Source organism: Rhinolophus ferrumequinum, chromosome 8, assembly GCF_004115265.2.
Source record: "Rhinolophus ferrumequinum isolate MPI-CBG mRhiFer1 chromosome 8, mRhiFer1_v1.p, whole genome shotgun sequence".
NCBI classification, from domain to species: Eukaryota; Metazoa; Chordata; class Mammalia; order Chiroptera; family Rhinolophidae; genus Rhinolophus; species Rhinolophus ferrumequinum.
This window is the reverse complement of record NC_046291.1, coordinates 62,956,979-62,971,536: the sequence shown is the minus strand read 5'-3', so window position 1 is coordinate 62,971,536 and position 14,558 is coordinate 62,956,979. Positions and strand designations below refer to the sequence as shown.

Below are 14,558 nucleotides of genomic sequence, written 5' to 3'. Positions count from 1 at the left end.
TCATGTAAAGTGTGCCTTTATGTTGTCCATGCTATTTTAGTTGGTAAAATACCTTAGTTTGTAAATACTTCCCAAAGAAGTTTAGTCATTGTAAAGGGTATGTTTTTCATTGCTAAAGCTGTTGAAAACAAAAAACAAAAACCACCTTATTTGCCTCTATTTCTAAGAAAGGCTGAATTTTTTCCACTGTAAACTGCGTAGGTTATTTAGCTACATAGCCCTCCCTTTCCGTAGCGCGTTGATGCAGTTCAGTTCAGCACATATGCTAATCACAGGTATTATTCTCTAACTCTCGACAGAATTCTGGGTAAGACCTGGCTACCTCTGGAACCTGAGTCTGAGGCCCAGCCCTGTCCGCTGGGGTGGGGGGCGTTTCCAGGCCAGTCTTGGGGGAGGGAGTCCTCACACCTGTTTCCTTACTGGGCCATGAAACGAGGTAATGAGTTGTATTTCATCCTTGATATTTTCAAAGTTTCCCTCTTGTCTCGACGGAACTGTTTTAATTTCCCACTCTGTGGTTCTCTCCGCCCCACTGGAGGTGAGGTGTCCTTCAATTCTGACCCAGGCCATAAATAACTGAGCCTATCGTACCCAAGGCCACCCCTGAGCATGGTGCATACACCCCAGGGAACAGATGGCTGATGGTTGGTCTAAAAAGTACCCTTTGTTCATTCGAATTTTGCCTTATTTATTTACGTATTTATGTATGTATTTATTTATTTATTTACTGTCTTTTGAGAGAGAAGAGGTGTTATTTGGTAAGAATTTAAAGTCAATTTAAAACTTAGTGGCTTGAGGTTGACATTCGTGTATGTATGTACATCTGAGGCAGAATTTCAAGTGAGAGACTAGAAGGAAAGGTGTTTGTCCAGTGATTGTTGGGGCACATGGAGAATTTGCGTTAAGGAATTTGCTAAACAGATCTTGTAGAGAAAAGCTAAGTGACTTGCTGTTGTACACCTAAGACGCTTGATTGTTTTGGAGGTCCTGAGCATCTCACTGGCACTGTTGTTGGAAAATCCTTGTCAACGCATTCCTTCCTCTGTGAGTGTTTAAGAAAGTATAGTAGAAATCGAGGTTTCTGTCAGGCCTTACAACCATAGAAGTTCTTGATTGTCCTTGGCATAAAAGCAAAATTGGAGGACAACCTAGGACCCTAGAGGGTGTGAGGGAAGGGATAACCTAGGATATGGGGATATCCAGGATCCTAGATGTTTCAGAGAGGGTAACCCTGACTTAGGAAGGGTAGGGGAAAATCGGGGTAACACAGAACCCTGGAGAGTATGGGAGATAGGGCAGCTCAGGCCCCTGAGAAGAGGGGAATAGGATGGAGTCACACAGGACCCTGTAAGGGGGGAGACAAAGTGGGGTGACGTGGGATACTGAGGCAGGGGGTAACCCAGGCTCTGGAGAAAGGGAGATGGGTGTGGGGATCACCCTAACAGTAGAGGGGATTTAAGGTTAAGAACTAATGGACTAGCTTTGTCACACCGCTTCCCTTTCCTTCTCTAGCAGACTGCTAGGGTTTGCCCCTGACATGGATATGTTCTGTAAACCAGTCCTGTCTGTGGAGAGGACAGCAGAAATCAGCTGACTTTTGTGTCCGTGCTCTACAGTGTAGGGGAAGGGCAAGGAGTGAGGTCTGTTGTAAACCCGCAGAATACATCTCAGGGGCAAATGAACTGGTAGCTTGACCCCTTACGAGAACTCTGTTCACACCCTTTATCATGTTGCTTTTGCAATAAAGTCCATCATTCTGGTGAGTGGTTCCTTCACATTCATTTTTAAAAACACAAACTTTCTGCTTTCATCATAAAATCTTGTACTTATCTACATTTTGGTAGCGTAGAACATCTTTACCTACAAACACTGTTGCTTATTCTTTCAACCCATCACTCCTAGATGGGCTACAGTTGGTTCATTTGTACTCCCACAGAAAAGCCATAATTGATTTTTTTAAATTCTTATTGAAATGACATTTGGATTCTTTCTTTTTTTTTTTTTTCTTTTTTCTTTTTTGAGACCGGACGTGAGCTTTACACTGACCCCTGCGTGGTGTCCTGCACATAACTGTCCTCCCCAGCACATGCTCAGCTCTTTAAGGAGAGAAGGAAGAAGAGAAGGAAGGAAGAGAACATTATACATGCTTTAAATTTTGGTGTGTAAGACGATCTATCAAAAATGTGAGCAGGCTTTAGAAGTGACAGCTGTTCAAAGCTGTGATCTTCTGATAGATTTTTAGAACAAAGTCTGTATGAAATGTGATTTATGTCGTCCATGTTTTAGGAAATTGTTTTAAATTGAATTTATGTTATTTATAGCGTGCATTATTCCTCAAAGGATTTGAAGAGGCTTATTTGAAATAATACACATAAGAATAGGAAAAACAAAAATAAAGTCAGGAATAGGACATGAGTTGCAGCACAGATATTCCTGCTGTCCTGCCTAAATGCTCTGTGAGCTGAGCTACCGTCTCGGCCTTCGGGTGCCATGTGTCCAGAAGGGCATACAGTCATTGTAGATCATTCCTGTTGTCTGTGGGAGAAAGCATCACAGTTCTTCAGGAGAAGAAATGTGTTTTCTGGCACTCTTGTTCTGAAACAACATTTATAATCTATTTGATTAGTTGGACATTTTTAAAAGAGACTTCCTGGAGGCAATCGCTTGGGAGTTAAGAACTCAGACTCCAGCCAGACGCCTTGACTTCCGGTCTTCTCCCTGCCTCCCACTAGCTGTGTGACTGTGGACAAGTTGTTTAGCATCTCTAGGCCTTATTTTCCTCATCTGTAAAACCAGGAGGAGTGGTCCTTGCCTCATAGAAGTTAGTGCTGTCTTAAGTGAATTTATGAATTAATTCTATAATGCAGGAAGCACTTTATCGGTCATACTGGTGTGTTATGAAAGGGTGTCAGGATCTTCCTATTCTTACAGCATGGCTCCAGCTTTCGTCAGCTGCTTAGGTGTAATTCCTGACTGACACAGATTGGCTTCATGATTTGAGGCAAATGATGTAACTTGTGTGACTCATTTTCTTCACCTCAATAGAATAGACATCCTAATCATCTAATTCAAAGGGTTCAATGAGAATTCACCCAGAGTATTTTGCCCAGAGCTTGGGAATTATAAGTGTTCAACAGATGTAATATACTGCAGGGGTTGTGATAAGTTGATTGTTAAAATTATTATTGTGCTATATTATTAATTTATACTATGCATTTGGTCTTGATAGAGTATTGAAATGAATGCTTAAAGGATACAATCTTAGTTACTTTGCAATTGCTTTACGTATATGAAGGATAGAATAGAATTTTGGTGAAGTCTTGCTTAGTGGCAGTTGCACATTTTATTTCTCTAAAGAATTGCTTGGCAATTTCAGGCTCTTGTTTAATCTTTAATCTATGCACAGAGACTGACACTGTGTTTTTTATAGTAGAAACTTATAAGGTGTCAGGAGTGTCCCGGCTACTCAGATTTGATCCCTGCCTTGTTTTCTTTCGCCCTGTGTAGGTAGTTCATTGGGAAATGGGCTGAGATGGGGGGTGAGGCAACATTTTTACGTGATGCTTGGGTGCTGCCTGTTGCCTTGTAACAGAGATACCCTGTCCTTGGCCCCAGCCCGGCCTGCCGGCCTACCACTACAGGCCCTCCTGGAAGACTTCTGCCACATGGGAACAATCAGGAAGGTGTTCCAAACAAGGGCCTGTGAGATTCAGAGAGCGTGTGGGTAGTGCTGGTTTCCTGTTCCTAAGGTTGCGGAGCGGCTGTGCCCGTCCCGGCATGGGCTTCGTCGAGGCTAGGGGTGCTGGGGGCTTCCCAGAGTTTCCTCTCCCAATGCCATGCCATCTTTCAGTAAGAGCAATCTTATTGTGCTTCACATTGTTGAGGAGTAGATCAAATAACTTCCCTTGGTGGAGACGAGGAAGTTAGAGCGGTTGGGACGGTTCTATCTAACGGAAGCCCTTCCTCCCTCAGCCGTGGAAGGAAGTGCCTAACAAAGTGAGGCTTGAGACTGGCTTCTGCAAATCTTAGCCCCATCCCTAGAAGTGGAGGAGAGGGTGTTGTCTGGCTTTTGGGGGTGCTACTCTCATTCACTCAGGACTTTGGGACCTGCTTCTCTGAGGACCTCCGTGTGACAGGCCAGCCCAGCCCCAAATGGCCGTAAAGCCTGGCAGGCCACCGTCAGCCTCTGTTCTAACAGCTTCTTCAAAGATTCCTTGTTAGAAAGTGGAGAGAAAGGGGCTGCCGTTCCCAAAGAGATTTTCTGTTTTTTAAATCATAGAATCCCTAATTATATTTTGCCTCTTAGATAAAATAGCTGGGAATTTTCTAGCGTCTCATGGGTACTTTTTACTTTCGTTCTTCTCCTTTTCAGTTGAGTGGTGTTTGTCCAGCGAGCCTCCACTTGAGGTGCAAGCATCACCACATTTGTCACACCTTATGGTTTCTATCCGATGGTCACAAGTAGACGACATTTGTGAGAACCCCCTGCTTGGTACTAATATCGGCACTTTTGTTTTTCTCCTTTCCACTCATTTTTATAAACGATGAAGAAAGTCAGTGTATTAGTAAATAAATTGCACAGATAAACACAAGTGTACGGGGAAAGCCAAGCCACTCTGCCCACATCACTCCCTCAGCCATCTCAGGCAGCAGAAGGTGCTTTTCCACACGTGCGCACTGTTTTTACTAACGTGCTGAGCTCTGGCCTTGGTGAGTGGTGTGGGTCATCAGTGTGTGGTGTATGAAAGGTCATTACCTGGAATATGGGAACCGCTCTGTGTGTACTGACCTGTCACCCTTCTCTCCAAGTCTCTAAACTGGAGACAGAAGCATATAAGGGCAGGGGTTTTACAGGTAATGTATCCCAGTGTATTTGAGTGCCAGATCTACCATAAAATGTTATAAACATCCCTGTTTCTGGAATGACTGTGTGCCTGGCAAGTTGACAGTTGAGATTTTGTAAATCAACTCTTCACCCAGGGAACTTTAATACATAAAAGATTCCTGCAAATGATCCATTTCACAAAGAACCATATCTCACTGATGTTTTCAGTAAGCTCACATTGTTGAGGGTCGATTGGGTTTTCTTAAAATGAATATCTGCCATGGCAAATCTACTCATGCTCTGAAGACAGAGCACAGTATTGCTGAGCTAAAATTACTCAGAATCGTCAGAAAATGATATATGTTTTCATGGACATTTAATTACAAAAGTGCTATCTTGTTAAGGATTTTGCAAGTAAAAAAAAAGAAAAGAAAAGAAAAAGTGTCCAATTTGAGTCCTAAAAAGTGCCATGTGTTCATTTTGATTTTAGAGTCTTCATTTCATACTAAGTCTTTTTTCTCCTTCATCTTGGATTTCATTGACCAGTAGACAAGTATTGCCCCCTGCAGGGGTGTGCTGTCCTCCTTTCCTGATCCCCCCTCTCCTGATTTCTTGCCAGGGCAAGTGTGTTGACCCTTTTTAGAGTCTGGTGGTCAGCTCAGAGGTCAGCCTTTTCAGCAGAATAGTTGGAATTCTTGAGCAGAGCTTTGCCTTAATTTTGTTTGTTTAAGCAAGTAGTTGACTAGTCTTCAGTCTCACTTATTTCCGAATATGGTATCCTAAAATCCTTGTCCTGCAAAAACTCAAGATACATCCTAGCCTCCGGCTCAGAGGGATGTGGCCAAAGTTTTCAATCTGAGTAGAAAAAGGGAAACACAGGCCCTGTTGTTTATTGGCATCATTTGAATATGAGCGCCTCATTAAGAAGTTCTGTGCAGAATGTGATCTATTTTGGGCCCGAGGAAACGCTGTGAAACTCTCTTACAGCCTGTGCTTTATCACCTCAAAAGGAAGTTCATCACTAAATGCACAGCCAGTCAGGCCATAAAGGAAGAGGAGAACGGAAGCCAGGCCTGGGGTGGCGCCCTCGTCCGCTTGTCAGCTGCTCCAACTTCTGGCTCCTCTGGCGCCTCCATAAAGCACAGGGACCTATTTTCAGTGCTGGGCTATCACTTCTGACGTGCTGCTGTCCCAGAAATTCCGTAGCAGCTGCAGCAGACATTCTGATTTAAAGACCCCATTTATAATAAGCATGAAACTTGTTTACCAACTAGAAGAGAATGGACCGTTAAGGTGGATCTGCTGCTTCAGGTCGCATCAAATGGAAGAGCCCTGAGTTTGTTCCTTCTCATGGTATCCTCCACACAGCTGCCATGGCCCTGCCTACAGTATGTGTGCGTGTTTCTGTATTCCTTCGTTCCTTGTCATACTCAGCTTCTGCCGGAGGACAAGGGACGAGGAGACCGTCCCTAACTGGAGGAAGGTTGCAGAGGAGCAGTAGTGCCAGATAATGCCTCACTGCCCCGGCCTTCCATCTCACGAGCCACTCGCAGGGCTCCTGTTCAGATCTAGCCAGATAACATATGTGGATGTGCCCCAGGGATTTAGGAATCATTGCTATTATCATCATGGCAGGGGTGAGCTGCGAGGAGACGCCCAGGGTGGCAGGGACCCAGTCCGGCTGCTAGTGTTCCCTCACAGTAGGCACAGGATCACCTTAACCACTGGATTTCAAACATTCTGGCTACAGGAGCCCCCAGTGCCATCCCAGGGCATCCGTATATAAAACTGATAACAATTCTGTTCTGTCAGTGGCATTTGTTTATCACGTATTTATAAGCTTAGATGTACCATCAGTGCCGATGAGCTTGTTTATACACAGATAGAAATGGCGCTGCAGTTGAGATCAGTGGTGCCTTACATTTCATGTTTGTGTTTCATTCTGGTTGCACTGCCTCGAGAAAGTCAGTAATACAGATGGCAACTGTTGTTAAAAGGGTCTCTTCTTGCAGTTAGAAGAAGTTCTTCGAATAGACAGATGACAGGAAAGCATTATTAAGATTGCCGGATGACAAGCCAGTCTGTTCACACCATTCCTTGCCTCGGGGACCAAGGGCCGGAAACAAAGTGAGAGCTGACTTGCCCGTCTGGCAGGGGAGGGTTTTCTCCCCCCACTCAGTCTCCTCTGGCCTGACCTTTGCATCCTTAGGCCCCAGAATAGGACTGCCTGGCGCTCACGCACTCTCACAGCCCCTCCACCTTGCTCACCTCCCCAGGGCATGAGGCCCCTGGGATGGAAGCAGAGCTCAGGTGATCTGTCAGGCAGATGTGAGTGCCTCTCTGTGACCGATCCTCAGAAAAGTCCATAGACAATTCGTTCCTTGGAGGAGCTGGTCTCCATCACAAGAAGATCAGGCCCAGATGCCAGGTTTACATCCTTTTAGTGTATGGCTCCTGGGGGTTCAACCATGGCCAGGCTGAAGGGAAGTGAAGTAGGTACAGCTGTCTGTTCTGAGAGGGGTTCTGAGGAGGACAGCGGGCCCAGCTGTGCAGGTGGAAAGCTGCATTCCTGAGCTGTTGGTTCCCCTAGTTTTAGGTGCCAGGAGAGCAGGACCCAGCAAGACCCAGGGATTCACACTGGGCCAGGCCTCTCCCTTTCTAAAAGGTGGCCCATGCCTGGGCCTCTTCCAAGACTGCTTTGGCAGTGCTGTGTTCCCGAAGTAGAAGTCGCCCTGTGTCTGTTCTTTTGTGCTTTGTTTCTTGGAATGGATGTAGAGTTTGTGAGACTGGCCCATTGTGTTGCGTTTCGCTGCATAGCATTTGTGGCCGTGGCGATGTCACATTCCATTGTTTGACCCTACCACAACTTATCGAGGCATTCTACTGTTGTTGGCCCTCTGGGTTGCCTCCAGTTTGGAGCTGCCATGAGCACTGTTGCACGAGTCTCTCGGAGCATTCCAAGGGCACCACCAGGCATGCATCCACAGGCGGGGCTGCTGGGGGGTACGACCTGTGCATCTTCAACGTGGCTCCGTGGTGTCCGGATGCGTTCCAGAGCGGATCGCACAGTCCTCACGCCCGCCGGCGTATGAGCTTTCCCGTTGTTCCACATCCACCTCTCAATTGTTTGACTTACTAGTGAGGTTGGGCACTTTTCATCACAAGCTCATTGGTACCTGGACTTCACCTCATTGAGGGCTTCTCCCGATGTTTTCCCTGTTTTCATACTGAGATATCTTACTGACACAAAGGAACACGTGATTTATTCTGGAAGTTGGACATTTGTAGGCGGAGGCTGTGTCTGTCAATACAGCTGCCCCAGGAACAGAGAGATGGCATCACACCTGACTCTCTCCTTCCTCCGCGGCTCTGTGATGTTCCCTCCTGAGGTCTCCATCCCTCCCCCTTGGCTCCTTCCTGTCCTCTTTTCCTGAAAGTCTGTCGTCTGGCTTGAGGTTGTCCCCGAACCTACTGTCTCTCCCTCCAGACATAGCCGAGTCCCCTCTTCTAACTAAATCCCTCTCTTAGACACCCTCATTAAGAATCATGACTTGGGGGTGTGAAGGCACAGTCACTGATGTGAGGGCATCCTGAGACCCCTTGCTCCATATTCTTTTCCCCTTCATGCCGTTTTGATCCTGGCCTGACCTCCCCACAGCACCACTGCTACCAGCAGGCAGCTCACTGCCTCCAGAATCACACTGGGATTTTCTCCCGAGCACCCAAGGCCCTCTGTAATCCGATCCCCCTTCTTTCTGCTTTCTCGACATTCTTAATTTCAAATCTTGACTTGTTACAGAGATTGTAACCCCCAGGTCCAGAAAGGCAGGAGTGATGTGATATGCTCTTGACTGCCTCGGTAGTTATTAGTTCTTGTTGAATGAAATGTATGACTCTAGGGTAAGAAGCCAGGCTGGACAACAATACTGATCTCTGTTTGTGTTGCACTATCTTCAGGTTATCTCTTGCTGTGAAAAAACAAAACAAAACAATAAAGCAAGCACGTAGTGACTCCTGAATCTACAGTTTGGGCTGGGCTCCATAGGGATGGTGGCTCACCTCTGCTCACACCACTTTAGCTGGTATCTCTAGGCTCGGTCTGGGGATCCATTTCCAGGATGGCACACGCACGGTTGGCAATTTACTGCTGGCTGTCTGCTGAGAGCTCACCTGGGACTGTCCACCACACACAGGCCTCGGTTCTTCTCAGATGGCATCTGGGTTCCAAGAATGAGTGTTCCAGAGAAGCACAAGTTGCCCATCTTTTAGGACCTGGGCCCAGAGGCTGGCACAGAGTCATTTCTGCTGTTTTATTGGTCAAAGAAGTCACAGAGCACACCCAGATTTCGGAGGTGGCGGGGAGGGTGAATATGGAGACCTCTTCCTCTCAATGGCAGGAGAGTCCAAGAATTTGTGGCCACTTTCAGCCGCCACATCTTAACCAACTGCTCCTCCCCTGTGGCTTTCCTTTAGCCCTGACTGCCGCTGCAGGACGAGGGAAGCTGGAAGTCTGTGAGCTGCTGCTGGAGTATGGAGCTGCTGTGTCTCGGACTAACCGAAGAGGGGTCCCACCTCTGTTTTGTGCAGCCCGCCAGGGACATTGGCAGGTACCCAATGGGCCCCTGAGTGCTTCGGAAACAATGAGTGGGGATAGAGTTCATTATTGCCCATCTCCTCTGGGCCCAGATGTGGCTCCCCTGAACCCTGTCTTTTTGACGTTCTTGGCTTCTGCTTGTTCAGTGGATACTAGTTGCTAAAGGCAAGCATTTGACGGGCTAGCACCGTCAGCCGTGTAGGCTGCTATCCAGGTCTGAGACCCACAGCTGCCTCCTGTTAACTGGGGAGGGGAAATGGATTGGGTGGCCCCCGTCATGATAACAGAAGACTTGCTTTGTCGTGCCCGTTGTTGGTGTGGTTGTGTGATCCATTTGCCCAGCATGCTTAGAAGAAGAGTGGTTCTGTATGCTTTTTGGAAAAGGACCCCTTTTCCCTCTGGTCCAGCTGTGATTTGGACTGACTGCTTTTACTCTGAATGACACGTTGCTGTCTTTAATTCAAGGGAGCAGGGGATCCTTGAGAGCAGCAGTTCAGTCACGTATTTCATCGTTCTGTACACAGTGGCCATGTACCTACCCTTGCCTGGTACCAGGTTACACATAAGCAACAAATAAATGGATCTTCCCATGTTCGGTATAGGAAGAATTTTCTAGACCCAAGTTCACACCATAGCATCACTCACTTCTCTCCTGATTCCTGCCAGCTCCATTGGTAGGAGCTATGAGTGGTCCCCACCAAGATTTTGGCTTTTCTCCTTTTAATTCCAAGAGCTTGGTTTGCACCATCCATTCCCTGGTACCCTCACAGCTTCCACATGGTGCCCTGGCTCATCCTCTCTCTTAGCCTCTTTCCTCAGACATGGGGAAGTTGGGAAAGCATTTGTTAGTATATCAAGAACAAGAAAGCTGTGGAAATACGCCCCCCTTCTCTTGTTGTGACAGAACAAACATCATGCCAGAGAGAGACTTGACTACCCCCTGGATAAGCCATTCCCGCTGGGGTGGTAGTTGTGTGAGAGGCCTCTCTGGTGTTTTATTTTTGCTCCCCAACCTCATCACACGTACTGTTTAAAGGCATGGTCCTCAGCTGAGACTCTCCTCCAAATTGCTCTCCGTGAAGGTTGAGCCATCCACCAAGCCCCAAGTCTTAGGAAAGCAAGCAGATGACTTGGGGGAGTGGTGAGTGAATGTTTTCCTGCACCCCACTTCCCCTGCTCTGTGCCCTTTACTACGAGAATGTCACTTCAGTGCCAGCATGGGGACCACAACCGTTACTCCCCCCTTTAGTTCTGCTCAGTTATCCCATATGCCCCGCTGTGGCTGTCTGTTCATTCCTTGATTGTGATTGGCACCCCTCCTCCAAATGCCTCTTTCTGCCTAGCTTGGGCATATTTGAAAAAAAAAAAAAAAAAAAAAGAATACATTTGGAAGAAGATTTTGTTCATAGGAATACAATAGAAAAATTTTATAGCCCACACAGATTATACAACTGATAGAGAAGTTTTTAAAAGAAGAGAGTCTCCCTGTGTAGTGAACACACAATGGAATTTATAGATGATGTAATACAGAATTGTACACCTGAAATCTATGTAATTTTACTAACAATTGTCACCCCAATAAATTTCAAAAGGAAAAAAAAGAAGAGAGTCTTTTTACTATTTTTAAAAGTGGAAAATCCTGCCCAGGTGTAGAGAACATGATATAAAATATGGCAGGGAGATTGTAATTTTGAGTGTTTATTTCAGATTGTGAGACTGCTGTTGGAACGCGGCTGTGATGGGAACCTGAGTGACAAGCAGGGCCGGACGCCCCTCATGGTGGCCGCTTGTGAAGGGCACTTGAGCACCGTGGAGTTTCTCCTTTCAAAAGGTAACGGCAGCGTCCGCCCCTGCATAGGTGTCCTTGGATGACAAAGAAAAGAGTTTTGGCAGACTCCGTCAGTACTTCCTGATTCAGAGTGTCAGTCATTTCGTTATGGAAAATTTCTAACTGACACACGTAGAGAGAATACGTAACAAAGCCCGTGCACCCATTACTCAGCTTCCACAATGATGATCATTTTGCCAAGTCGGCTTCCATTCCACAGCAGCTGCCTGCCACATGTCCGGGCCAGGTGTTTGCAGGTGTGAGACGCTGTGCTCCTGGGCAGGGTCTCTAGGAGTTCACGTTCTGTGATTGGGCTTGTCTTTCAGGTGCCGCCCTTTCTTCTCTGGACAAAGAGGGTCTGTCGGCATTAAGCTGGGCGTGTCTGAAAGGCCACAGGGCAGTGGTCCAGTTTCTGGTTGAGGAAGGAGCCGAGATAGACCAGATGGACAAGAATGGCCGCACTCCTCTGGACCTGGCCGCCTTCTACGGCGACGCAGAGACCGTAGGTACCGCAGGTGGTCACACTGCTCCACCCGGGCCCACGTCACAGAGAAACCGGGACCCGAAACGTCTCCTGAGTGTGTGAGGCTGTGCCTGAGTGTCGTCAGTGTGTTTGTGTGTGTTGTGGGGTATCTTTCATGTTTCTTTCATTCTGTGACACACAGCTATCAGAACCATAGTAAAGATTTTCATAGATTCTTAAAAAGCTGAAAAATAAATGATTGCAAACTGCATACAACAGACACATACATGAATGTGTATACACACATGCATTGTAGTTTAATTTTCTTATAGTAATCCATATATAAATAGAATTCCTGTATAGATCATTTAAAAAATCACTTTTAGGAGTGGCCGGTTAGCTCAGTTGATTAGAGCGTGGTGCTAATAACACCAAGGTTGCTGGTTCAATCCCCGCATGAGCCACTGTGAGCTGCGCCCTCCTTAAAAAAAGAATAAATAAATAAACATCACTTTCATACATATGAGAAATTGCTAATCAAATAATTAACGGGTTTGTTTTTAAAGCGATACGGCATTGTCTAGAAGTAATATATTATCAATAAAATGCTTTGGGCACTATCTTTATCTCTGTGACCCATGCCTGAGTCTAATCGAGGTCTGAGGGGATAAACCCTTAAACTAAGAACCGCAAAATGTCTTTCAGGGTCGAAACAGTGTCAGGATCCACATCCCCGGTACTAGCAAGTCCTAGAGGAATGTTCAGCCCTTGAGAATGATCACTGTTGGATATTTAGAAATGTCTCAAGTCCAGATTAGCTAGAGAGACAGGTATCATGTTGCTAGGAGCTGTGGACCTTGGAGCAAAAGCCATCACCGCCCTGTACCTCTGTGCCCGGATGCTTTTAGAAGGCACTGATATTAGAGTTAAATAGTTTCAATTGCCTAGACATGGTAAACTGTACTTAATATCGATTTTCAAAAACAGCTATTTAAACCTCACATATCCACACTTTTACTTTTCAGTTTATACTACCTTACAAAATCCTGTAGCTTATCAACACGAGCGAAAAGTGAAGGAATTTACCATTCTAGTGCCTTTTTAAAAAATTGGGATAAACCACACAACATAAAATGTACCATGATCTGTTTCTAAGGGACACGTTCCGTAGGGTTAAGTACACCAACGCTGCTGTGCAACCCATGTCTGGACTTTCTCATCTTGTAAAACGGAAGCTCTTTCCCCACTAAACACCTCGTCCTTATCCCTCCCCCAGCCCCTGGCAACCTCCGTTCTACTTTCTGTCTCTCTGAATTTGCTCTGGGCATCTCGTATAAGTGGAATCACACAGTATTTGTCCTTTTGTATCTGGTTTGTTTCCCGTAGCATAATGTCAAGGTTCATCCATGTTGTAGCATGTGACAGGATGTCCCTCCTTTTTAAGGCTGAAGAACATTCCATTGTGAACATTTGCTTTATTCGGTCATTCTCTGTGGACACTTAGCTTTCCTCCAGCTATGGCTACTGTGAATAGTGCTGTTATGATCATGGGTTTACAAATATTTCTTCGAGATCCTACAAATTCTTTGAGATCTATCCATATATTTTCAGATATAGACCCAAGAGTGGAATTGCTGGATCACATGGTAATTCTGTTTTTAAGTTTTTGAAGAACCTCCATACTGCATCCCAAGTGGTTGCACCATTTCCCATTCCTACCAACAGAGGACAGGGTTCCTATTTCTCCACATCCTCAGCAACATTATTTTCTGTTTTGTTTTCTGATATCAGTCATGCTAACAGTGGGACGCAATATCTCGTCGTGGCTCTGATTTGCGTTTCCCTAATGATTAGTGATGCTGACCATCTTCTCATATGCTTATCAGCCATTTGTATGTCATCTTTGGAGAAATGTCTGTTCAGACCCTTGGCCCACTTTTAAATTGGGTTATTTGGGATTTTGTTGTTGAGTTGTAGGAGTTCTTTATATAGTCTGGATATTGATTCCCTCTAGTGTCAATTTGAACACAGAGCAACTGATAGGATCTGTCTGTCAGATCCCCGTGAAAATCTAAACCGGCTACAGTCTTCTTTTCCAGTAAGCAGAGCGATTTGAGTGGCCAATGTGATTTTCCCTGTTGTTCTCTGTTTAGTCCAAGTGCAACTATTTTATCACATCAAATCAATCATACCAGGGTCTCAAACTTGACATCTTTCTAGTCCCAGGTCTCTCTATATCAGGTCTGTATCCTAAGCCTTAAAGTGAGTTACAGTTGGGTCCCCCTGATCCCAGGCTGTTGATAGGACCCGCTTGCTGTACCCAGGCTGCCCATTGCCACAGCCTGCCAGCACACTGGAGCTATTGCATAGTCTGCCTCCCAAGTGACAGGAGATGAAAATGTGACTGTCTCGTCTCTGGGGCCTGGGAGGTGGGGCAACACAGAGACAGGTGATGACGTGTGTAGACCCCTCTGTGGTCCCCTCTGAGTGCATGCACAGAGCATGTCCCTCCCTGGGAGCGGTCACCCGCCTCCCTCTTTCCTGATACCAAATTTAGCAGAGCGGGTTTTAGGTGTGGGTTGCAGCTTCTCTTCTCTGCCAGCAACTACACCCAAATGCAGAAGGGGGATTGTGGCCGTGTTCCCACCGTGAGCCGCTGCTCAGGGCCTCTGTTCTCCACTGCAGGTGCTGTACCTGGTTGAGAAGGGAGCCGTGATCGAGCACGTGGACCACAGCGGAATGCGCCCCCTGGACAGAGCCATTGGTTGTCGAAACACATCTGTAGTGGTTACGCTGCTGAGGAAAGGAGCCAAATTAGGTCAGTAAATACCTCAGTTCAGCCGTGAGA

At 46.2% G+C, this 14,558-nt stretch overlaps 1 protein-coding gene across 9 annotated transcripts in view; it reads left to right on the top strand.

Moving 5' to 3' along the window:
* TANC1 (tetratricopeptide repeat, ankyrin repeat and coiled-coil containing 1) overlaps positions 1–14,558 on the top strand; it is a 219,008-nt gene that overhangs the window by 196,177 nt on the left and 8,273 nt on the right. For all 9 annotated transcript variants that reach the window (XM_033112025.1, XM_033112024.1, XM_033112022.1 and 6 more), the window contains 4 exons: positions 9,299–9,432; positions 11,127–11,250; positions 11,574–11,749; positions 14,396–14,528. In XM_033112025.1, the coding sequence (XP_032967916.1) occupies positions 9,299–9,432; positions 11,127–11,250; positions 11,574–11,749; positions 14,396–14,528 (567 nt within the window). The remainder of the gene's footprint in view (positions 1–9,298; positions 9,433–11,126; positions 11,251–11,573; positions 11,750–14,395; positions 14,529–14,558) is intronic.